Source organism: Dipodomys ordii, unplaced genomic scaffold (assembly GCF_000151885.1).
Source record: "Dipodomys ordii isolate 6190 unplaced genomic scaffold, Dord_2.0 Scaffold296, whole genome shotgun sequence".
NCBI lineage: Eukaryota > Metazoa > Chordata > Mammalia > Rodentia > Heteromyidae > Dipodomys > Dipodomys ordii.
In genome coordinates, this window is record NW_012267512.1 from 512,099 (window position 1) to 538,961 (window position 26,863).

Here is a 26,863-nt window from a genome sequence, read left to right on the forward strand (position 1 = left end):
AACACTCACTGTAGAATTACTATTTGTTGTTTGTTTTTGTGCCCATTTTGGGGCTTGAAGTCAGGGCCTGAGTACTGTCCCTGACCTTTTGTGCTCAAGCATAGTGCTTTACCAGTTGAGCCATAGCTCTAGGCCTTTTTGGTGATCAGTTGGACATAAAGTCTCATAGACTTTCCTGCTTGGGCTGGCTTTAAACCATGATCCTCAGGTCTCAGTCTCTTGAGTCGTAAGGATTACAGGCTAGAGCCAATAATTCTGGCCTAGCCAGAATTAGTATTTGAGTGGGAAAGATTTTGATAATGTCACTATGTTTAATATTTGTATCAATCCCCAAATATTTGCTCTGCGAGAAACTTCCCAAGATTTGTTAGAAACTGTTTGCACCTTGTGCTGATTAATTTGTAATTGTACCAGGTAGACAGACAACTTGAATAGCATTCATTTCTTTACATTTCTAAAGCAAGAAAAGGAATAGACAAAAAAATCTGGCTTACTAAAACATGTATTTGTAGAGAACTAGAAATACTGGGCAATGGCTTAGATCTTGGAGTTAGGAAATCTGGGAAGCAGGAGTCAGGTCTGCATTTAGACCCCCATGACTGCTATCTGGTCCTCTCCATCATCTTCTGTAAGGTGAACTATTTCTATGAGTCTAATTCCTCCATCCTCCTCTAAAACTTACTATCATGCCAAGTTCATAGGCATTTCAATATCCATATTTGTTCAAGAGAACATTCCTGGTAGAGGTCATATAAAGATACAAATTCAGAGACAGCAGGAGTTGTTTCTAGACCATGCATTCCACCTTTCCAAAAATCTGCCTTCTAGTGAAGTTACCATTATAACCCTGTATTAGTTAAAGGCCACTCTCTGCCCTTTCTACTTATCTACCTTCCACCCCTCAGCAATAGAGATAATATTGGTTCTTAAGAGATTAAAGACTCTAGTTTTCTCTTCCTCCTTGGCTCTTAGGAAGTGGTGTACAATCACTTCTTCTTCATCCATGGCTGCATCATGCCACCTGTACAAATAAGAACAGAAAGCCATCTCAGATTTCTTGTTAGTATATAGTTTTTCATTTTTCCTTCTTCTTTGTTTTTTCTTCCAGTACTGGGATTAAACTTAGGGTCTGGCTTATACTAAGCTGGCATTCTACCATTTGGACCACACCTTTAGATTCATCTCAATTTGCTTTTCTTTTTGTGACAGGGTCTCACTAACTTTGCCAGTGCTTGCAATCCTTTCTGCCTCTACCTTCCTGAGTAGGTGGGATAATGGGTATGTGCTACCACATCCTACCTAACCGGTAGTTTTATTTGGTACAGATTCTCCCTGATGAGGCAGTGGAAATAAAAGATACTCTTTTTCCCAAGGAGAGAAGAGTTCTGGGAAACAATCCTCACCCTGTGAGGACAGGGGGTGCTCCGCTTAGCGCATGGTTAGCCCTGAGTTGATTGCCTTCAAGTCCCTCTCCAGATTACATTCTGAATGCTGTGAACTTCGCAGTGTTTGCCATCCTCATGCATATATAGGCAGACACTGAGACTTCTCAGATAAAGGCACAATGGCAAATGAAAGAGTAAATAGAAGGATGGATGTTGACTAATTGGGATCATTCTCTGTACTCTCACCAAATCAATCTACACCAACCTGGGTTGGAGAAATACTGATATATGGATGTGTTTCGGGCAAGCTATTATAGGAGTAATCGTCTACTGAAATTATGGTGTTAAATTTATAGCATAACTTCCATTCCGCCAAGTTTGTACTTCCATATTTAATGATCACACACCTTTGCATAAGCTTTAAAAATGATAAAGTTTCATTAACTCATTATCTTTCTGTGAAGTTTGCCAAATACTGCGAATCCTGCTTTAAAGCCTTTCTCAACTCAGTGTGTGTTCTCCTTCATGGTGGGAATGAATGAGAGACCCGAGAGTTAGGGTCTGGTAGCATTGTTGCAATCTCATACTCCTACTTCCTGCCTGGATGCACCCTTAAGCCCCTGATACCTGTACCAATTCTGTTCTCAACAATAAACATAGTACATTCTTCTCATTTTATTTTTCTGGTGCTTCACGTCTCAGAAGTCATAATGACTTGATGTTCTACTTTGTCTCTTCACTTTGATTTTCTCATACCACCATCTTCTGATCACACAGCCCTTGTATCCATCCCTGCAACATCTTTAAAGTCAGAACTCCCTCTTCTTCTACTGCTCATCAACCCAGCCTGTTAGTGTCTCCAGATAAGCCTTAGTATTTATCCAGCCTAGCAAGCTTCACATTGCTTCACATTCATTTATGCTTCTAGCTTAGGTGTGATAGGTGAATACCTACCCATTAAGTCTTCTCTATGTCAGTACCACCATCTAGGTGGTACTTCTCTCTTCTGCAGTGTTTACTTTGAGTCTTTAATGACTTGTCAACTAAATAACAAGCTATTTGTCTCATATACGTGGGTTTACTTAATATAAAGTTCTCCATTCTGTTTCTTCTGCAGTTTCCTCTGAGGGCTCCTGAAACTCTTTATCCATGGTGTTTACCAGCCACCAGACCTGAGTCAACTGTAATCATAACCTCTTCCCTCAATTCCAAGAATCAGAGATTCCCTTCTCTACATAGAAAGCATAGTAGAAAACAAAGGCTCAAAGAGAAGCTGAAGTGATGGGGTAAGGTACTGTTGGCAGAGAGCCTTCTTCTGCTTCATCAGTCTTCTTCCATCTTGATCCAATCAGCTAGGTAGAATGGTTAAAAAAAATGACTATGTCATCACTGCAGTGGCCTGGATGGGGTTTGAATGCTCCTCCACAAGAGTGTATTGTAATTTACATCTTGGTCACAGCATGGCACTCTTGGGAGGTGGCGGAAGGTTGTGGAGGTGGAGCCTACTGGGAGGTCTTTAGGATGTTGCATCATGTCCTTCAAAGTTGGTTATTATGGGCCTTGTTGAATCTGGCCCCACTTAGACCATCCATCTCCTGGTTTGAGATATAATTACTTGCTGGTTCCTACACTTCCACCACAAAATGCCATGATCTGCTACCTTCATTAGAGGCCAAACCGTTGGGGCCATGCAATCTTGCACTTCTACCACCAATACTATGAGGTAAGTAAAACATATTGCCTTGTAAAATGCTGCCTCAGGTGGTTTATTACAGAGATGAAAAGCTCAGATACTCATCAATATGCTACAGAGGGCACTCTTCCCAAACAGCTCTTCGTGGTGAACTCTAACAATCTTTTCTTTTTTCTTTTCCTGGTAGAGTCTTATATGGTAGGAAAGATCATGTTTTTCTTTATGCATCTTTATGGCATCATGAGGTGGCTGCTCATTTTTGAATTCTCACAGAATTGAGCAACTCTTAGGCTGTTTTGAGTCCCCAGAATTTGTCTTTGACTATGTTTCTAAAGTTCTTGGGAACTGTGACTTAGAAATAGATCATGTATCTTACCTAAACCAAATTCACACAATAGACTTCAAACTCTGATTGGGTAGTAATTGGTTTGTTATGTTTCTTGATTGAAGGGAATTTTTCTCCCAGTGGAAAGTTTGCTAATTGGCAGCTAGAGTTAGATACAGGAGTGATTTATTTTTAGTATTTTCTTTATTCTCCTCAGATGTGCCAAGAACTGGAGAGATTTTGAGACAAACATCTACTGTTTATCTTGTGGCATATCAAAGAAGCCATTGTTTTATTTGATATCATTATAGATATCACATATTATATTGTTTTATTATTCAGTAGTAAATAAAAGCACAGTATTCACAAAGATTTATTCTTACATATATCTACAACAACAAAAGCTACTGCTAGACTTTGAAAGAAAAATGTGGAGAATATTTGTTGTTTTAGTGGGCTGCCTTAGACAGGTAGACAGGTAGCTTTGGGTAGGGCCTTAGGTATTAGAACAATGCACCATGCATAAATAGTAGGAAGGAGAAATTCTTGTAGAAGAAGAAACAATAAACCAGAGTATATGCTCTTTGAACTTAGGGAGTTAGAAGGTTAGGAAGAGTAAAGTGAAAGGAGATATCTTTTGTTTCTCTAGTAGAATCATGATTATGTGGAATCACTTCATGATAAAATCATTTTGAGAAACATTAGTGATAATATGTAAGACAGATAGGCTTATCTAAGTTCTTCATGGACAGAACCAAGTCGCTAGACCATAAGACCTCTATGCAACGTTCAACAATAAAATCTCTTTTCATAAAACTTGTACTACAATAAATAACATTAAGGCAAACTTTTGGTTTTGTTTAAAGAAAGCTATAGCGTTTTCTATCCAAGGTTCCCTTACAATATCACTTTATCGGATTGTAATTTTTAGTTTGTAATTGTTCTTAAGAGATTATTTTCTTAGGATAAGACCTCAACAAAGGATTGTTTTCTAACAAGTGCCACTCATGAATCAATCATGAGTCCTGTGTGAGCCAATTGTCTCTTTAGCCACTTTCACATTTCAGGTACACTGCCATTTTAGCCTGGAAGGGCAAAGTTTTTTTGTTGCCTTATGTCTCTTTCTGAAGGACTTGTGTCACATGTCCATATCCTTTTGTCCTATCATCAAGGAAACAGAAGTAAATTAAGCACTTAAGTGGCAAATGTTGGCTTTCAGGTGGGAGGCTATGATAACCACCTCTGGAGAAGACTCTGTCTGGGATACCTGGACAGGGTATCCTGGTGGACCAACTTGCTGTTGCCTGCTTTGTCTTCTGTTACTGTCAGACACCCATGGTCTAGTTCACTCTGCTTCAAAAGTAGAAATTGAATCTTTCTTGGTGTGTGGCTCATCCTGAAAAATGACCTAGTACTTAAAGCATTTGCTTTTCCCAATGCATGAAGCCAGATCCTTGCACCAGTGGGCCTTGGAGCACTTTATCACACACCTTCCAAGTTGCCATTGAATTCTGGTTAGCGTTTCTTACTAATACCCTTATTGCTGTCTGTTTTTTCTATTTACATGGGTGGGACTCAGGGAGAGGAGGTCAGTAGACATTTAGCAACTGTAGCCATCTCCACTGACACCCTTCTCTAACCAACAGACATTATGGAAGCATACTACACTGCATAGGGATGCTTGTCACTAGAATGGTCTCTATTGGTAGAAGTCTGTGATCCTGAGATATATGGAGTCTCAGACCATCAGTCTTGCACCCTCTCTGTGAATACTTTACAAAGGCAGAACCCATAGACACACCTGAAATCTACTGAATATTATTTTTATTTATTTTTTCTCAATCGTGGGGTTTGTTTTCTTTCTTTTTTTTTTGGCCATTAAATCTACATCTCCAAAGATAGAGAGGTAATTGGTCTGGGAATAACCATGTCTAAAACTCCTTTAAAATTTCCATGATATAAAATTGGTCAAGAACTGTTGCTAGGAATGCACCTGCCCACTTAAGGGATCAACTTGACCACTTGGGTGTCTGTGTGGTTATTCCCAAGCAGGCCACAGTCTGTTACAGGATTTCAGAAATGGAGATTCTAATGGATTCTGTGCTCACTTAGCATAATCTCCCATTTCACTGTAAGTTCTTGAGTGTATGTACCATCTTTGTCTATTTGCATTCAGTTAGGTAGTCATTACTTTTAATTGCTTTCAGCTGGGAAATTGGTAATTTATGCATAAAATTGAAGGGGAAGATGGGAATATCAGACAGAGAAGAAAGGGGGCAATTTTGCTAGAGAAGAAAAAGATTACAGCAATGGAGACTAAAGACTCTGCTTCAGGCATGTGACTCTTAGCAAGTCATCTGAGGACCTCCATCATCCTAGGAAAAGGATAAGAGTACTGTTTCCACTGTGATAAGAGAAAATCCAGAGACCTTAAAAGGCTTTCTTGGGCTCACAGACTATAACTGTTAGGGCTAACATCTCCAACTGTCCCTTGGAAGCTCACTTTTGAGTTTCTACTCTGTCAAAGATTGCTCAGACTATGGAAGGAAGAGACACAATAGTGTTAGCTGGCCACCTGCATGTTTCCACAAACCCAGAAGAGAAAATCTGGAGATGGGCTCACAGATAGAGAGCCTTACAATTGATTGGCCAAATGATGACATTTAAGCTTCTGGTCACAACAGGCCAGAACTGGGACTACCCTAGACAAACTGGTTTTCTTACTGAAATGTTATCTTACATGAAGAGTTGAAGTGAATTGCCATAAGTTTGCACAGCTGTTTTGTGGCCAGGTGAAGCCACACTCCAGCTTTCTTGATCTTTATTTCAATGTCCTCCTCCTGTTTTATATCACCTACCCTAACCTGGGTCTATCCTTCAATTCCCCAGTACACCATGCCCTCACCCTGCGGTACTCTGAATTCCTAGTCCAATGCCCTATTCTACAGTTCTTAGAGTCAGCTTTTTGTCTATTGGAACAAGTTTGCTTCATACCTACATAGAAGTGCCCTCCCTCCCTTCCTCCCTTCTTCCCTTCTTCCATCCTTCCCTCTTCCTTTCATCTCTTCCTCCCTTCCTTCCTTCATCTTTCCCTTGTTTGTTCTTTCCTTCTTTCCTTCCTTCCTTCCTTCCTTCCTTCCTTCCTTCCTTCCTCCCTTCCTTCCCTTCTTTCTATTTTTCCTTTTTTCTTTCTCTCTCTATTTTCTGTGTTCCTTTCTCTTTCCTTCTGTACCTCTCTCCTCTTCCCCTCATAGATTTGAGAAGGCATCATGAATTTCAAGGAAGGAGCCAAACACAGATAGATGCGCATCCAAAATATCAGCATTATCAGCATTTTTTTCTAGATAATTTTCTGTGACATGAAATTCTGATTTAGGGCATCAATTATCATCACCATCCTTCTATTTGTATGTGGTTATTCTCATAGAGAATAATGCCTTTGAGGTTTTTCTTAACCAAATTCTCTGGGAGCAGAAAGCATGTGACAAATCTAGGGTGCAGGCTTGCTTCTCCCATATCTCGGACTCTCTTCAGAGGCACACTGTAGCCCCAAGCCTGCTGAAACAGAACAGTGTGCACACATGAGCTTATATTTCATACCTATTGGTGCAATAGGCAGAAGGTACTAATTCTAATCCTAATTTCTGGTGCCTGTAGTTACTTTTCTAACAAAGACATATTTTGGAAGTGAGATGAAGAGGGGTGCAACAAGGAGGACAATGGAATCCTTTCTCTTATATGAACTAAACTGGGATTTTTTAGGGGGAGGGGGGATCCGGTCTTGGAGCCTGAACTCTGGGCCTGGGCACTGTCCCTCAGCTCTTCAGCTCAAGGATAGCACTCTACCCCTTGAGCCACAGCACCACTTCTGGCTTTTTTCTTTTTGCTTATGTGGTGCTGAGGAATAGAACCCAGGGCCTCAGGCATGCAAGGCAAGCACTCTACCACTGAGCCACCTTCCCAGCCTTAAACTGGGATTATTATTATAAAAAAAACCCATCACGCTTCTACCCAAGTGATCAAGAAAGCTGACATATGAACATTGCCAAGAACTCTGTGCTCAATGAAAATTTCTATCCCAAGCACAATGTGATTCTATCTGATAATTTGTTTATGAAGGTTGAGAAGCAGCCTGATGGATTGCAACTCAGCTACATTGGCACTCCTAAGAGGGTCAACTTGGATCCACTTCCTTCAAAAGGAAATTGGGACATCGCTACAACTCATGTCCCTGAAGTCCTCACTTGGGCAAAGGATATGCGCGCACACACACACACACACACACACACACACACACACACACACACACGATGGACAGTCAGTATCTTATTCTCTTGATCTTGATCTCTCTAGACACAATTTAGCTTTTGTTTTAAATGAGATGTTGATTGAGGAGGAGAGGGGCAATTTGACACAGTCTTGAGAAAAATCCAATGTACCCCAAGCTTTCCCTTTGACAACTTTGGTAGGACCTATCTGAGTCCTCTGGACAGAGTCATCAAGCACCATTGCCTTCAGTTTCTAGGAGGTATGAAGAAAGGGTAAGAAAGCAGTGGCTTTGTGGATAAGAGGGACCACTGACCCCATTTCCAGTAGTTGAGCTTCTCTCCAAGCAGGTAGATGCTGGCACTCAAGATGTAGCTGAGAGAGAAGAAGGCTGCTATTCCCAGGGGGCTGAGTGTGGCAAACAAAGGATATACCCACGTACCGGTCTGAAAGTGGAGCCAGATGACCCTGCAGAGAGCAAGTCACAATGATTAGACAACAGACACAAGGCAGCCATTTCCCCACCTCAGGATCAATGCGGGTACCTACCCAGGTGAGTCTTTTCTTAGTAAATTTACTAAGACATTTTGTTCCATGGGGGTGGGCAGGGCTTCTACTTGTACTCCACTAAAATCCAGTAGTAGTTAAAGGACAGGCAAAACATACATCATTTATTTGCCAAGGAGAAGATGTGACTACACGAATACATTCTTCCTTTCTCTGAGATGGATGGCTTGCTAAGACATTAAACACAGTAAGTGGGGTTCATTTGTTGGTTCTCAGCCAAAGAAAGGAGACTTGCATGCTTTCTCCTTGCTTTGGTGCCCAAGAGTGAGGGACAGCTTTCAAATAGTTTGCCATGTCCTGTTGGAGGAGGAAGAGCAGAGATAGAGCCTCATTGATCTAAGATGGTATGCCTGGGGCTAACTAACTCTTGGCCTTGATTTTAGCAGATGCACTTACCTAGGAAGAGAGTATTAATTGGGGCGGATAGATTTATGTGGAGGCTCAACTCTTGTGAGCCAAGAGAAGGAAAGGGGATTTTAGGAGGAAAGACAAGATACTTTCATGAAGCTTTTCTGGAAGCCAACTGTATTAGATGCTGCCAAATTTTGAAATAATTTTAAAAAATAAAATATGAGGAAGACATCATATTAGCCATGGTTTGTATTCAGCTTCGGTGGTTCAAATCCTAGTTCTGCTACCTATTAGCTTTGTTACCATCAGCAATATATTCGACCTTGCTGCAGTCGATGAGATGGGGATCCAAATTAGCATACACCTCTTAAGTCTGTCTCAAGAATTAACACATGGTAACTTCATGCACATGTTCTGTATAAGATATGCAGGACAGTTCCTGGCACATCACTATCATTTAATAAACATTCCAACGTTTCTGTCTCTACAGAGGGATGGCATGATGGAAATATTTGCAGAAACCTTCCTTGGATGCTGCTGTTTTCTTGTAACAATGAAGACAGGTCAGCCCAGGATTCCAAAACAACCTTTGGAAGGGGCTACCCCAAGTGGATAAAGGATTTCAGATGAAAAAGAAAATGAAATGCTTAAACTTTCAGAAATCTAAGTGCAAAAGAGACCATATGTTTGTGATCCCTGTAGTACTAAACTCTAAGGTTTATTGAGGCATTAAAGGACACATTTAAGGCAATCAATGTGCAAAGGCTGACTATATTTGCAAGTCATGTATCTAATAAGGGGTAAGTAGGCAGATAACTGATATAACTGAACAAACTTGAATGTTGTTATACAGAAAAGATAACCAAGTGACCAGAAAACACACTAAAAGACACTCAGCCTCACTGGGGATGGACTAGATTAATGTACATCAAAACCATAGCATGATACCACCTCATCTCATGTATTAGAATGGCTACTATCACACATATACACAGAAAATAACAAGTATTAGTGAGGATGTGAAGAAATTTGATCCCTTCTGCACTGTTGGTGGGAAAGTAAAATGAGATATCCATTATGGAAAGGTGTAGTGGTCGTGAGTCACTATTACCATAGGATCTAGCCACCTCACCTCTGGTTACATACCCAGAAGGTTTGAAAGCAGGGAAAAAGAAAGACTGTTTGTGTTTCTATCAACATGATTTACAACAGGCAAAAGATGCAAACACCCCAAGGGTCCATTGATGGATAAATGGATACATTTCAAATGTGCCATAAAACATTAAAATATAATTGGACAGATGCTGCCACAGATGCGTAAATCTTGAGATTAGTACTAAAAGAGAAACAAGAAAGTCATAAAAAGGACGTAAGCTATATAATTCTATGAGGAGTCAATGGTGTCTGATTCATGGAGAGAAACATTAGTGAATGGTAGCTTTAAGAGGTGGGAACTGGGGAAGGGCATTCTCAATGGACTCAGTGTTTCTGTTATAAAGAGAAACAAGTTGTGGGGATGGATGGTGGTGATGGATATACACCATGAATGTACCTGATGCCTCTGAATGTACTAACAGCACTTATAGTTGAGAAATTACATGTTGTGTACATTCTGTCACAATTAAATTTCAGGAGGCATCACTCTCAGAGTCATAGAAGTAGAGAGTCAAAGTTTGGTCCCTAATCCTAGACCTGATGGTGTCACTATTTGAAATCTGTCTAGAGAGTCTTCTCTGATTGATGATAATATGACTAAAAGAGAACTAATCATCATCATCTTTATTACTACTATCAGAATTCTTTAAGATGTTAATCATAAGGATGCATTCCAGAAAGATCTCCACAGTATTTCTTACCTGAATGATTGCCTCTCATGCAGAGGCAGGAGAAGTTACAAGGGGCAGAAAGTAAATGCTACTGGATAGAAGTAGAAGCAGTGTTGTGGGGCCAGTGAGATCCAAGTACACTTCAAACAGGTTGTAGTAACTAGCTTCTCTTGTCTACTTAATATGCTTGAAATTAGGGTTTCCTAATTCCCATGCACATTTATATAAGATAGTCTACAAATAAGGACACCCTACCCCTGGAGGCCTGGACTGTTTCCATTTATTTCAACATAAGACTTGTAAAGGGAAGTTCCCAAGTTTGAGTTAATGACTTGCATATCTTCTCAGAGAAAGTGTTGACTGTGTTAGTTAGATGTGTTAGCTGACAGTAAGAAGAGTAATAAAGACACACATAGACAGAGAGGCCAGATTGCTATGCTTTAATGAGAATCATTCAGCAGAGTGTGAGAGGTAGAGGAACGGAAGAAAGAAAGAGAAGGAAGAGAGAGAGAGAGAGAGTAAAGCAAGTAGGCAGAACAGTGGACAGAGGAAGGGAAGTTGTTACACAGCTGCTTGCAATCTCGGGCAAAGCCAGGTCGTCCGCCACTCTTGACTCTGCATTCAGTCTTTTGAAAATTAGCAAAATGTCCCTTCAGTGCACACATTTCACATATACTCCATTTCCCCTGTTCTTCTATCCTTGTTTCTCAGCTGTTTCTCACTCCTCCAATCCACTTTCCACCCTACAAGCAGCCAGGAATCTAAGTGTCTCTCTGGAGACACTGTTCATAAGCCCTTTGCCTTTTGTGCATCTCCACTGCACCAGGAAAGCACCTCAGCTCTGAACCTTGCAAGCATCCTTGGTCCTGCCTGCCCTCTGCCCACCCCCACTGTTCACCCATATTGGACTCTTTTTGGTTTTGGATGAACCATGCTCTACAGTTTCTGGCTCTTTACCCTTGTGGTTGTCTCTGCCTGGAACACCTTGAGCCTTGTTTCCTGGAGGATGCTTCTCCTTGCTCCGTGCCTGGCTGAATCTTATCCATGCTCTGAGTATCAATTTGACACCTACCCCTCTCTGGTTCTTAAAATTAATGACAAGCTTGTAAACCAGGTTCTGTTTGGGGTTGAAGAGAGAAAGGAGAAGGTAAGGGAGAATTAAGTATGGTTGAAGTGCATTATATGCATGGATAAAATAGAACAATGAAACCTACTGATGTTGTTTAAGAAGTGGGGGTAGGTATGAAGGAGAGGTTTATAAAGTGAGTGAATTTGATTAGGGTGCATTATTTGCATGTATGAATATATCACAAAGAACCCTCCCCTGGGCTTGAACTTGGGGCCTGGGTACTGTTCCTAAGCTTGCTTCTTTTTTTTGGTCATCGGTCTTGAACTCTGGGCCTGGGTGCTGTCCCTGAGCTCTTCAGCTCAAGGCAAGCACTCTACCACTTGAGCCACAATACCACTTCCTGTTTTCTGGTGGTTAATTGGAGATAAGAGTCTCATGGGTGTTCCTGCCCAGGCTGGCTTTGAACAGCCATTCTCAGATCTCAGCCTCCCGGGTAGCTAGGACTACAGGCATCAGCCACCAGCGCCTGGCTTGTCTCCAAGCTTTTGTGCTCAAGGCTACAACTTTGAGCTACTGTGTCACTTCCAGTGTTCTATGAGTAATTGGATATGAGTCTCATGCACATTACTGCCTGGGATGACTTTGAACCATGATTCTCAGGTCTCAGCCTCCTGAGTATTACAGGTGTGAGCCATCTGTGCCTGGCTGAAGAAACCTTTTTGCATAACAAATATATGCCACAAATGTAAACAAACAAAAACCTACTTCTCTAGAAAAGACTTCCCCTGGCATTTCCCCTGAAGCACAGAAGCCCACAAGGGTAGCAATGGTGTCTATAGAACATCTCAGTTTCCAAGTATCCAGGACACAATCAGCTCTATTTTTAAACCAACAGCTGTCTAGTGGATATGCTAAGATTCATGGCTTTCTTTAAGTCATTCACTATACAGACAACTCTCAGCTGCTGGACCTATGCCGTGCTTGAAAAACTGGTCAATGTACCAGTTGTCTTCCAAGTTTGGATTTCATCTGATGCTCATTGCAAATACTTTAAAGAGATCAGGTATACTGTCTCTCCATTCACGGAATAAAGGGCAGTGCATGTACTCAAGCTGTCTCCTATAGGGATTTAAAGGCAGACATCAAATGGGAGTCTCAGAGTAGTCCTTCAGATTCTTGTCATTCTATCTATCACAGGATCCAGATGGCTGAAATGAGGATCTTCTATCCTTATCATTGGGGAAATGATGCAAAGCTGTTGTGGTTAGCAGATTATCTAGTTATAATGGAGTTTGTGGGCTTTGACACATCATTCTTGAGCCTTGTTCCATATTTATAGCCCTACACCATGGCTCAAATGAAAGGAGTGAAGATAGATATGGCTTTGAATATGCAGGAGTTTAATCCCTGATGTCTTACATAAATGAGTTTAGGAGAGTAGACAATCTGACTGTGGTGTTTAGAGTGAGAAATTTTGGGGAAGTGATTAGAGTAGGTTGGACTGTTAAAGGACAGCCCCTCTGTTTGAATCCTGGTGATTTTTATATATGGGGAGATATACCTGCTATGATGTCATGAATCCAAGGGAGGTCCTGGTGAGAGCCTCGTCCTTGCTGCTTAGGATATCCCTAAAAGCAGTGAGATACATAAACCTATTTTCTTTGTAAAGTAGACTTCCTCAGGCATTTTGTTACAGTAATTAACTATGGAGCAAGACTTCCAGCAGATAATTTTCCTGGATATTGACAGTATCAGTAATGATGAGAGTTGTGGAGGTAACCACTTTGGCATAGCATTTATATGCATGGTCGCCCTCTCCCTGACACCCTCTCTCTCTCTTTCTCTCCTCTCTCTCTCTGTCTGTCTCTATCTCTCTCTGTCTCTCTCTCTTTAGTGTGGAGCTTTACTCTCCCTTAGACATTATAGGGTTCTTGTCTATCTGACCAATTCTCTGTAGCCTCATAGCCAGCCCTTCTCCTCCCTCAGATGAGGCTATTTCTCCAACTCCTCACCTCATGTTTCTACACATAACCTGGAATGAATTTCCAGACAAGAGTTCTCTAGTCAGGTGCTTCTTAACTGTGGCTTAAAATCTTTTAGAAATTGCTTGGGATTTTAAAAAATGCTCAGGATGTATCTTGAACTAATTAAACTAGCATTGTGTGTGTGTGTGTGTGTGTGTGTGAATAAGTTCTAGATATGGGGTTTAAAACTGTTGTGTGTGCTGTGCTGTGTGTGGGGGGTCTTGAATTTAGGGTCTCTGCACTCTCATTTGGATTTTTCTATTCTAGGCTGACATTCTTCCAACTGGGCCACACCTCTACTTCTGACTTTCTGCTGGTTAATTGGGGATAAGAGTGTCACAGATTTGTCTGCCCTGGCTGGCTTTGAACTGAGATCCTCAGATCTCAGCCTCCTGAATAGCTAGAATTACAGGCTTGAGCTACTTGTGCCTAGCTCTGACTTTATTTATTTACTACACTACTCAAAATGATTTCTTTCATAATTCCTGTTAATTCTATTAATAGAATCACTGGATTAAACTTCTTAGCATTTTAATTTTCCCTTTTGTATTTTTCCACTACATGTCAATCCACCAATTCTATTACTTCAATGGTGTCTCTCAGGTATGTGTCTTATTTCTAAGTGTTTCAATGCTACCTTTTTCAAGCTGCCATTATTTCTAATTTGTATTACAAGCATTGTGGTTAGACAGAAGCTGGGACTTGAGCAGGAAGGATGACACACTTCATCACTCTTTAATTTGCCTCCCAGTCAGCTGGACCCCGACCCCAAACATTGGTAATAAAAATATGTGGCTTGACATCCTTGTATTTATTTTTGCATATTAATTTACACCAGGTCTAATGAGTACTTCTTTAGAGGATGAAATATTTCTTTAGAGAAAGAATGCACGTCTTTAGAGAATAAAAGTGAAGTTGGATTCCAATCCCCACTGAAATTTGAGGTTATAAAAAAAATGTGGCTGACTTTGATGAAGGTGTCATTGAGGAAAAGGTTAGCAGTGTCTCTGAGAGGGAACTCACCAGGAGACATTAACTGTTGGTTCTGGGTATGATCTAGAATCAACCCCCTGCAGTTTTTAAAGTGTTCTCAGGGCAAGATGTTTAGGCATATATGTGTAAATGGGGCATAAATGGAAAGATTCTTACACTTGAGGGTATAAAGAAAGCTTTGCTTAGAGACCTCACCTGAAGAACAGAAGAAAAGGATCCCCTGTTTCTAAGGAAATGGCTCTGCAAACATCTTCACCAAGCTGGATGATAGCTGCATGCCTTTGGGACATTTGTGCTTGGCCTGCAATATCTTACACACTAGCAGAATCCATCAAGAGCAGAGTGAGGTTTGCCTGGGCTAGCTGGGGCTGTTGGGATGACCAGTAGCCTTCTGCATTGCTGGCCACTCTGGCAGTGGGATCAGCCTGGTGCCAGGGAGAGGTGTCCTATGCAGGAGCCTCAGGATTATGACTTTCTCATTTGTGTGAAAGAAGGATCCTGGGGACAGTGTACACCAGGGACATGTGAGAGATCACTGGGATTCTTTAGGGATGGAGATCTTGGAAGACCAGAACATCCAGGCCAGTAGAAAAAAATACACCTCTTAGCACTGGTAAGTGGGATGTTGCTAGAACTATAAAATAACCATGGATAAAGAACAGGACATTGTGTTATGATTAAATTAAGTAACTTAATATCTGGCTTTTTTGTTGTTGTTGGTCTTGGGGCTTGAACTCTGGGCCTAGGCCCTGTCCCTGAGCTCTTCAGCTCAAGGTGAACGCTCTACCACTTGAGCTACAGCAACACTTTCGGTTTTCTGGTGCTTTATGGGAGATAAGAGTCTCACGGACTTTCCTGCCCAGGCTGGCTTTGAATCATGATCCTCAGATCTCAGCCTCCTGAGTAGCTAGGATTACAGGCGTGAGCCACCGGTGCCCAGCAATATCTGACTTATTGATTTAGGCAGTTGGGGCAGAAGGTTCCCCGCCCCCTGGGAGTCCCAGAATTCTGGGTCTCACACTTTCAAGACAGGCACTTTTACTGCTGAGCCACACCCCCAGGTTTGTTTTCTGCTGGTTATTTTTTTTCCTGATCCACCTCTATTAGTTTTCTCATTGTAGCTAGGATGACAAGTATATGCCACTGCACCCAGCTCTCCGCTAAGAAGGATGGCCAAGAAAGATGTCCATATTGGTCTCAAATTGTAATCCTCTCAATCTCAACCTCCAAAGTAGCTAGGATTGTAGGTGTGAGCCACTAGCACCTGGCTAGCATTTTGTTTTATATTGTTCCATATCTCCTGTCCCTCCAATTCATATTATTATTGTCAAGAGCAACTTTTAAACAATTTTTTGACCAAGTTATCAATATTTCTTGCTGTTATCTTCACCCCCACAGAAACAAACTTCCTTTGTGCATAGAGGGTCCCTTGCCATGTTTCAACTTTAAGATTTCCTTGACTTTTCAATAATAGCAATCAGCTTTCAGTAGAATGTGTGCTTGGAATTTGGGATTTAGAGCTCTTTCCAAAGATCTGTGCACAAGATGGGGAATAACTCACACTCTGCAGTGACGCTAACCTATGATGTCCAGTAGGGTAGATGCATTTTCAACTTACAGTAGGTTTACTTTGGGAAGGATTTAGTGGGACTAACCCTGCTAAAAGTTAGGGGGTGTCTATTACATGTCTTCCCTCCTCTAGATGCCAACTGTATGCCTCTGTCAGTGAGTATTCCTAGAACTATTTCCTGTTAGTCCCCTCTTTCAACAGGTCCAGCAGACGAGAATTGCTGACCTCTATTTTCACATTCTCTTGAGTTAGATATGGTGCTCTTGGGGTTCATTTTCTCCTGTTGCAGCTCCAGGCTTTGCTGGTTCTTCAGGGCTTAGGCCCAATGCATGCATTCCCATACCATACAGCTGGTGAGCCCCTCCTTTCACTGTGTTCCTATGGCTCCTTGTATTTTTAATGACATGTCATCACTTTCTAGCCCACATTCCTACAATATGTATGCACTGCTCATTTCCACCTATTAAGTATAAACCTCCATGTAGGCTGTAGTTTGGCCTTATATGACTTTGCTTTTCCCATCGGGACCAGCCCTGCCTTAGGGGAAATATGTGTCTAATAAAAGAAGGAATAAGAACCAGCATAAGAAACATTTAGATTTTTCCAGCTCCTCACCACACACACACACACACACACACACACACACACACACACACAGAGATGAGGTGTTTGGGGTGAGAGCAGGGAGGAGTGAATGAACTACCATATTTATAGGTGACTAATGCTTTCCAAAGGAAATGAAAGATTTGGAGTCATTACTACTCGGTAAAGCGTTGTTTTCCCACTCTGGGGCCAGCCCTTCAATTTTGCAATCTGAAAAATAACAAAAAGTAAGCAGTACATGGTAGACAGTCCCCAGGGGCCCCTTGCCTATTTTTAGGTCATCGTTAACATGGTTTCAGCAGAGAAATGTTTCTTCAGCTCAGAGGTACTGAGTGGTTTGGGTGACTCATGTTTCTCTCTAACACTCATTCTGGCCTGAGCCCATTTCTTTACCTAATTCCTGCCATGCCATCTCCCCATTGGCCTATCTAATTTAGCACATCTGGCAGCTGACCTGTGGCTACTTCCCTATGATCTGTATGTGGATACCTACCATTTGTGGAACTCATATGATCATCTGTATTTCAGGAACGTCTGTTGGTCCTAGCATGTTGTGAAAGAGTCTCAGGGCCACTAACCATGGAATAGACCAAGATTGGGAAGCTTCAACCAATGGAATAACAGGAAATGTCATCAAATGCACTTGTGTCCAATGTGTTCTAGCAAAAACCATCTGTAAGTCCTCAGTTTAAGCCTGTTCTCTAAAAGTGTCCTTTGTTGAAATGCAAAGGCCCCAGAGACTGGGAAACACCATAGAGCATTGAAGTCTTGGGGTATCTGTACTGAGCAAAGGCTTTCTTCAAGGAATAAGGGATAAGGGTGAGGAAAAGTAGGGAGGAGCAGATAGATGCCGTAAAAGGCCAGAGAGGAGCCAGTATCTGGGCTGTATGCATAAAGCTTTTGCACAAAGGCCAGGGACATCCATGACACAGGTACTACTGTTTCCCCATTCTGTCCTCCACCCTCAATCCTTGCCGGAATCCAGGATACAGGGCTACAGAATACAACGGTAGAAGATGACCCAGAGTGTAATACAGGACCAAATGGCTTGTAAGAGTCTAGAGCAGAAACAATGACTGCTTTCCAGGCTTTAGATCTTGTGCTCAGCAGGACCCTCTCTGTAGAAGCAAAGGCACTGTGCTTCCTGGGAGGCTGGAGAAAAGAAAGGAACGTTCCAGGCCCTTGGTAGAGATCAACAGCGTGGCTGCAGCTGAGAATTAGTGTCCCCAGGTGATTGAATTAGGAAATCTAGATCAGCTGTTGATTCAGCGCCTAACACTTCCCATGACACTATTCTGTTTTCCCCAAGGCAATCACCCTAAAGACCCAGCAGAGCTCTAAAGCCAGATGAGAATGCAAATAGACTCATAGTAATTCAGGCTTCAAGAGTGGGCACCACCTGCCATGTGCCTTTTTAGATGGAATGTACTTTCAGCCATCCCAACAGCTTATTTGTAAATGGAAGAATCAAAGATCAACATTTTCTTGGGAGAGCAGAATGTGTGAAGAAGTTGTATGGAGTGTGTGTGTGTGTGTGTGTGTGTGTGTGTGTTTGTGCACACGCACATGCATGCACACATGCACACACAGGAGTATTAAAATCGAGCCATAAGAAACTTTCTTACTGGGTCATTTAAGGATGGTTAAATCCCCATTAGCCCAATGTGAAGGACTCTGTCAGGATAGGATTTTCTAGAATATTCCTCAGGCTCCAAAATAACAAGCATCCATTCAGTTTCTTCTTTGCAATTCTTACCTGGTTATGTAACTGAAAACACCAGCAGCCAACAAGATGAGTCCTGTACTTTTCGTTGGATAGTGATGTGGTCTCAGGATGACTTCAACCAATGAGAAAGGCAATATGCAGGTGTGCTGTAGGAGACAAGATGGCAAGTCATTAGGGCAGGGGCCCTGGCTACCCATAATTCCCTCTTCATACTCCAGTCTATCTAACTGATATACTGCTATATAGAACTTGCCAGAATTAAGCTTGGATCATACTCCTTGGGTGCCTGAGGCCTTACAATGATTATTATTCATGATGTTGATCTAAACTTCTCTGTGTAAGTAAAAGCTCTTGGAAATGGGCTGCCACCCTTGCCGGTCCTGCCTCCTGCACACTGGTTTCCTGTCCTCACATTCATACACTCACGCATGAATACATGCACATGTACATAAATAATCATATGCACACACATATACAACATGAACACCTATGTAAGCATGCACTCACACATTCTCCAATAAAAAAATCTCACATGTGCACACACTTGCTCATTCTTTCTCGTCTCCTTCTGCCCCCTCTTCTTCTCGATACATAGCTGTGGACACCTTATCCTTTGTATTCCCTGGGCAGCCCTTACTTCCTTGCTAGTTTCCATACATGCCTCCTCTCCTTGTATAGATGGGGCCTATCCTCTCCTCTCCTCTCCTCTCCTCTCCTCTCCTCTCCTCTCTCTCTCTCTCTCTCTGTATTCTGATCAGTCTTCCATGATGTTATCTCTAAATTTTCCTCTTGCTATTTTCTCGCACTTACTTCTCTTGTTATTACACCTGGGGCAATGGAGTCTAGCACCATGCTGTACATCCACAAGACTGTCCCACTGCCTCTGTGTCTCTACACATGCTGTACCGTGCAGGCTCTATTGGGGGAGAGTGTTCACCTCCCTTTGAAGCCCTCCATCCCTTCTTTTCCGAAACACCTCCTCCTTATAACCATCTGTTCTATCACATCTTCCAAGTCCTTAAAATTAGATTTTTAAAAAAAATGCTATCAAAGAAATTCACCTTTAGGGATAGTAATGTTCATAGATGTGAAAACCACCTTGCTCACTTTTTTGGGTAAAGAAGCTGACCTGAAAAAAGTCCCTGGTGGGGGGTGAGGGCTTTCATTTCCTCAAGACATTCCTGCAACTCTGCATTATTGACACTGTCCAATAAGTGGTCGTGTCTTCTGTTGTTCTGGTCACAGCTCTCATTCCTCCTTCATTCCTGAACTCTTGCAGAACTCTTGACAGCCGCTGGAACCCAGAACCTTCACTTTCAAGCTCCATCCAACCTCTAATTCTGAGCCTTCAAGTAGCTGTCAACACTTCAGGAATGATGGTCCCTAGAGCTTGGGAATGCTGTTCCTAGAGCAGCCTCTGTAACTGGAACTCCCCAGTCCCTGACTCCAGAGATCTTTACTCTTAGTCCCATAATTCCAATGCTCAGGAGTCCCCACTAGCAGCTTCCCACACTCAGTTACAGTAATTAGGGCATGGTGAGGGGACCAAGAAGACCCTCACAATGTGGCAAGCTTCGATGGGGCCGGGGTTGGGTAAGGTAAACCAAGTGTTAAGGACAAGGGTGGGGACCATCGCTGGGTGAATGTTTCCTGGCTGTCCAACCAAGGTCACAGCTCGATGACACTTTAACTGGCATTCTTCTAAGGTCCCTTGTGATCCCATGTCTTAGCAGCAAAACATGAATGACACTGCAGACAAATCACAGTTTTTACAAGACTGCCCAAGCTTGGTGCCGTACATGCTGACTAGTTGGATGTGCAAATGGAAACCTTCCAGATCCACCCTCATATTCTGTGCCTTTCTTTGATTTGAGGCCGCTGCTTCTATGTCTCTCATTCTAGTACTTCTGAGTCAGCTTTTCTACTCTCAAAAGGGTACAAAGCTGGGTCTGGTGGCTCATGTCTGTAACTCTAGCTACTCAGGAGGCTCAGATTTGGAGGATCTAGTGAGACTCACCAAGGCAAAAGAGTTAACTAAACTCCATCTCCAAAAACAACCAGCAATAAGCATGGCTGGCAGCATGTTTGAAGTGCTAAAGCACTAGTCTAATCAAGCAAGAGGCCTTGAGTTCAAATCCCAGTACCACTAACCCATTGAGTAAAGTGCATATGAAATCCACAGAAGCTCCCAGTTGGCCTCTGTTGTGGTTGTCATTATTATCAGTGTGATTGTCATTGTGTTGGTTCCTCAGAGTGGGAGGAGGGCAAGGGTCTGAGAAGCCCCCATGTCCTCTGGCCTGTGATTTGTGAGCAGCAGTGGTATGTACACCACTTGAGTGTTGGAGCATAGCCCTCTTGGGTCATCCTGGGGCCTCTCTCTCCAGTCACCATGAGTCCTGGAACTCCTGGTCATCAATACCTCAGAACCCCAACTATCAGTACTGTCTTTATTCAGAGGCCACCTCAGGAGGCAAAAGATGGAGCTGTCTGCCCAGCAGAACCACCTGCCTCTCTGCTTGCCTTCCCTCTGCTTGCAGCCAGGGAAGTCCAAGTTCTATTAAGAGCCATTAACAGGCCCATTATGCTGGCCATTGATCTGACAGATTTTATTAACCTTGCCCACAATCAGCAGCTCCCTGTTCTCTACATTAATGATCATTTGGAACAGAATTCCTGTGGTATAATATAGTGTGTCTGCTTTAGGACTAAATGAGTTCATGGTGATTAATGCTTTTGCAATAAACAACTTGGAATGCATGACTGGTCACCTCTACAAGGTGCCTACTCGTTGCCAGTGACATTCAATTGGATTTCCAAATGAACTCTCCCTATGGCTTCTGGGAAATTCACTTCCATGATGTCATTAGTGATGGGCCATAGATTGTGGCTCTGTATGAGCAAAGCGGTCTTTAAAAAAATCACAATTTTCTAGTTGAGGCTGGGGGAGGCAAGAATGAAAGGGGAAGACTACAGCCTATGTGCTTTCTAAACCTTGAGTTGTGTATAGCCAAGAGTGACGCGATAAACTAAACGTACTGGCATTTCAAATGCACTGGCATTTCACCTCACATTGACACAAGTGATATAAACTTTGTCAGATAGAGGATATTCCAAAAAAGGAGACAAAATCAGTAAGAGAAAAAAAAATCCAATATGTTTTCTGCTTCCAAAAAAATCTAATAATTAGGCTGGGATTGACACAAATTAGAATGTTGCCAACAATTACTGAAAACAGTGACTCATTCTGTATTTCAATTAACAGTTTCTCAGTTTCCCTTATAAACACTGAAGCTGACAAAAATTAATTATCTCCAAGGGGGTAAAATATTTCCTTCCAAAGTAAACAAAGCATCATGGGCTGAAACAATAGCATGCGTAGACAGAGGGCACAGGGTACAGTGATCTTCCCTTGCTGTGGAAGACATCACCTGGGTGCATTTGCCTTTCAAAGTCTCTCACCAAATACCTTGACCATAAAGATTGTGCTGTTCTTTTCCCATCCTTTACTCCTCCTCCATTGGCTCTTCCTCTCCTGTCCTTCCTATAATGCCATCTTCTGTCTGAATCTCTTGGCGATGGAAGAATAATCAGGAAATACCAATTCAAGTATTAGAACAATCATTGCACTTTAGATTCTCTGGTTGCAAGATAGCCTTGTAGATAATCGTTCCAATAAATGTGTAGGAAAATCTATTTACCCCACATCAGTGGTATGTAACTATGATAGACAATTTCCCTGCACTTTGTGTTTGGCTTAAGAAAGGCAAGCCTTATCTTGGGAGAACCTGTGGAGACCTATGTTGTCAGATAAGCCAATGACACTTACACTTGAAGGTTCTAGGGGGCTGGTCCAAGAACACTTTGTTTTCTCTAGGGAAAGAAATCAGAGTGCCCACAGATTTTAAAATCAGATAGTAACACTATAGAATACAAATTTTGCCTTTGCCCTTTTTCTTCCTAAACACTATTGGGTTGATCAAGTTTAATAAGCCAATTTCTATGTCCCTGGACTCTAATCAAGGGGTTTGGTCCTTCAGATGGCCTGTCTAGTAATGAGCTAACATAGGGTGAGCCACTTTAATGCACCTTGGTTTTGTATTTTGAGGGTTTTTTTTTGTCCTCTCTATGTTCAGGAAACACTTGGACCTGAGACTTCATTCTTGTTATTGGCTTTTCTCAAAGTGAGATCCTTTCCTTTAAGTCTGGAAGATAATGCCTTTGATTTGATCATGGATTTAATGGACAGATACTTTTAAGTGAAGTTTTAGTGTATTAATATGATCTCCTTTCTGGCTATATGGAGGATCTGCATGCTTATGATATAGAGATATATAATCTTTTATTTAAAAAGTGGAGACCTTGACAACAGCTCCTCAGGGAAAATCATATGGTCAAAACATCAGTTATAGTTTTAAACATGAATGTAAGAAGCAGAGAAGTGGAGAGAAAACAACCTTAATAGGATTTCAGCATACGCAAGCTTGTTGTGATGTTGCTGGATCATATTGCTTAAGCTGGAAAATTACAAGCAGTAAAGACTGGAAGTAGTAGTTTTGTAAATCCTGATAAGGCAACCCTGGTTTTTCTAATAATCATTTCATTTGCCGGCTACCAATGTAGACCCCCTTTTCTCTCAAATTTCCTGGTTGTCTAACTCCTTATGGTGAAAGTCTTGCACATACTTCCCACTTTGGTGGAAAGCTTTTATCCAAAATCAGTATCCGTTGTAATTCTCTATACAATTTCTTTGTCAAAAGAGTAGTTCTACTTTAAGTAATTCTGATACAGAGAGATTCAGAAATGGGTGTATAGGTGATAGAGTTTGTATTTCCAGTGGCCTTTTTTTTTATTTGTCTACCTAAGTTATCTTCAGGAATGTTTGTCAGTCTCAGATATTAAGTTTTCAAAGAGATTTGTATTTGGGAAAAAAAATTCTTTTCACTTTCTAAGAAATCACCCAAAAGATTCCAGTGTAATTAAAGAGTCAATGTTAACAGGGCCTGGGGGAAAAAGGGGGAGGAGGATAGAGTGATAAACCATTTGCAGACAGGGCTCCAGGCTTCTCTTTGATCCTTACAAACACCCAAGTTGCAAACAGAAGTTCAAACTCTTAGTTACTGTACCAAATACAAGATGAGCTAATATGTGGCTAGATGGACAGATTTATGCTAAGGCAAAAAAGATCCAATTATTCACCATGGACTGTATGTATGAGAGACACAGGTGTTCAGTGTAGAAGTCTTTTAGTCTTGTTTTATGTTGAAAAATTGTCACAACAAAACATTGAGGGAAAGTGAATAGTTTTTAACTGACCTGGAAAGAGAAATAAATCATCCATTGGGCGAAGGGGGAAAAAAGAACATAACAGTATTTGCATCTTGACCAGATGGTTAAATGATTACATTCCAGAACTTCTAAAGGGTTTCTGAGTGATCTTTAACTTGCTGCCATCTTGTCTTGTGTGTGGATATGTAGCTCAATCAGAGCATCATTCTTTCAATAGGAACCTAGGTGGTATGGGAAGGATCTAACTTGATGAACAAGAGGTCATTAGGATTCAGTCTAGTTAAAGAAGTGGCAAAAGAACCTGGGATCTTAGAACCCTACAACCTGGAATATATTTACCTCCTCCTGACTTTTTCCTCTTTTCCTTCCTTTTTACTCATTGCAAGTATCCAAATTCCTTTCTTTAATCCATCTCTGTCTGCAATAAAAGCCATGCTTCACCTTCATAGCTTCCACACCCTTCCTCCCAGTCAGGTGCGCTGCACTCAGACCAAGATAGAACAAGTTTTATCAGAATCCTTCTGTGTGGGCCTGCATTGCCTCTGCTTAGTCTCTCCATTCTTACCCTAATCTCATTCTTCATATCTCTATGGTTCCTTCTTTTCTGTTCAAAACAATCTCTTTTTTTTATTACCTTGCTGCTACCATCTCTTTCCTTACTGACTCTTTCACTTTTCAGTCTTTTAATCTTTTTCTCTCCACTAGCATTACTCATCTTTCAGAAAAAGGTTGTGTTAACATGAGAAGACAGATTGAAAACCAGGGTAACATGAAAACACAGATCTACCAGTCAGAAGGCTACCTATGCTGCTATCATTATTGAGACTCAAGGTTGGCCATGTGCTCAGACAGCCAACATAAAAACAAACAAAAAAACCATGGAATTGAAAGAATTACCTTCTTCCCCTCTTTTTAGAGAAAACAGGTTTTTCTGTAGTAAAAATGTTGAAAAGAATTTTCTACCATTGCATTTCACTTAGGAGTATGGACCATCACAGTGACTCCAACACTGTCACCAATACAGATAGCTCTGAGTTCCCAAATCCATAAACAACTCACAGCTGAATGCAGAATCTTAAAACACAGTCTATGGAAGAGGATTCTGCTAGTAAGGAGATAATAATTGTGTCAATTATGTTGTCTTTTGTGATCAGGGCAGTAGACAGAATACCATTTTTCCCACAAGTGCTTTTGTTGGTGTTTCAGAGGCAAGTTAGACATACACTGGTCTCTTATGTCTTGTTTAAAGGTTGGAATGTAGGTGTTATTATGGAACAGAAATGTACATGCCTGGAGAAGTTGAAAACATCAAAAGTAATGTGGGTACCCACACTTACTGCAAATTAGAAGCTCCTTCCTATCTTTTCTCAGTCTGAGATTTTTCTTCTCCTATTATTCTTCCTCCTGGATCTGTTGGTCACACTAGACTTTTACTCCATGAGATTCAGCTCATCATTTTTTATGTGATTAGAAATTCCTTGAGGGCAAAACCTTCATCTCTTAGTTTATTTTCAGGACTGCCCTCCAGTTGCAGGGTAAATGTTCTGATTGTCTTGTTAAGAGTGCGAGGTAGCTTGCTGAAGTCCTAATGATCTAGTTACCTGTGCTGTGGACCTCTGTGCCAGAGCTTTCCACTCTTACCTCCTTAACTCTGTGTGATCACCTGGAAACCCTAGTTTCCTCTCTAACCATGGCACATTGCTTATTTTCTTTCCCCTACCTGCTTCACCTACTTCCCAGTGTAAAGAGCTCAGTAACCCTTACCTGAATTCCCAACCTGCATTAGGTTTTCATCATTGGCTCACCTGCCTGGAGCCTTCTGTCTGGACCCAGGCCCCATGTATGATGTATATAGTGCTTTCACCTAATAAGGACCAAAGTCTCCCAGAGGCAGAAGCAGCTCCAGGCTCAGGCCACTTAATATTAGTGTCATTAATGAATGAGTCTGTGAAATGATAAAGTGGAGTCACTGAGGAGGAGGAAGTTTTTTATCATAGCTTTGGAAGCTATGAAAACTTAGGAAGCCAGCCCAGATCAGCATCCATAGACACCTGTAGCCGTATATCGAATCATGTCCAGGATGGCTGGGTGACAGAATCTGTCTCACTCCAAAATATTCACCTTTCTTCATTCTCAAGGCTAAAGATAACATCTAAGTGTTAGAAATTGGCTTCAGAGGATTATAAGGAAGCTTGTGAGCAAGTATGACTTCTGGAAACAATACAATAGGCAAGTCAATGATAGACTCAAAGAAGGCTACCAACAAGGAAGAGGCACAGATCTGCAAGAAGCTACAAGGCATGGATGCATCCTGCATAGGTGCCCTTTGGCCATCTTGGGACCCCTTGTTATAAAACCCTCCATCTGCAGCTGGGGTAGAACTCTCTTGCCCTCTCCTCTGGCTTTCTTTGTTTCTCATTTTTATTTTTTTTTATTGTAAAGATACTGTACAGAGGGATTACAGTTACATGAGTAATGAGTACATTTCCTATCGAGCATTGTTACCTCCTTCTTTGTTTTCCCCTCCATCCCTTCCCTCCCACCTCCCCACCCCCCCCAAGTTGTAAAGTTCGTTTTCAACATAGTGTCTTATATGTCTCATTGTTACAATGGCTTTCTTGAATACCTCGTCAAGAGCCCCTCCTCATTATCAATCTGCTATCCTCTCTCCTTCTGAACATTGCCTGGCTCCACATGGTATGCACAGAGACATTTTACAGACAGACAGATGGGCAACTCTCTAGAAAGCTGCTCCAAGTTGGAGAGAGAAGACTGTTCTTTTCAACACACAGGAAGTTTAGGAAGCACTGGGATTTGTTTTTCTTGGGAGGCCCTGTGTCTCAGGGCTTCCTCCTAGATATCTCCTAGCCAGTGCCAGAGAGGATACAGAATGCACCTGACACTGGTTTAGCTTAGAGATGAGGATTCAGGAAAGCATGTCTTAAATGCAAGCTCCAGGGTCAACTTCCAATCTCTCCACAAGACAGTGGTCACAGGGACGTTTTTGCACTTTCTCCTTCCTGCCTTTGCCATCCCTTGTGTACCCAACACCCAACTCATTAGAGTCCAGCAGAATGGTTGGTTCACTATTGGTTTTCCTAAATTCACATGATCAGTTGATATAGACTTAGACTGTGTGTGTGTGTGTGTGTGTGTGTGTGTGTGTGTGTGTGTGTGTG

General features: G+C 41.7%; 1 protein-coding gene across 2 annotated transcripts in view; it reads right to left on the minus strand.

The window, feature by feature from the left end:
- Window positions 1-531: 531 nt before the first annotated feature.
- Adtrp (androgen-dependent TFPI-regulating protein) overlaps window positions 532-26,863 on the minus strand; it is a 59,659-nt gene continuing 33,327 nt past the window's right edge. For both annotated transcript variants that reach the window (XM_013036498.1, XM_013036497.1), the window contains 3 exons: window positions 18,429-18,544; window positions 7,986-8,137; window positions 532-1,021 (listed from right to left, as the gene is read on the minus strand). In XM_013036498.1, the coding sequence (XP_012891952.1) occupies window positions 987-1,021; window positions 7,986-8,137; window positions 18,429-18,544 (303 nt within the window). In that variant the 3' untranslated portion in view covers window positions 532-986. The remainder of the gene's footprint in view (window positions 1,022-7,985; window positions 8,138-18,428; window positions 18,545-26,863) is intronic.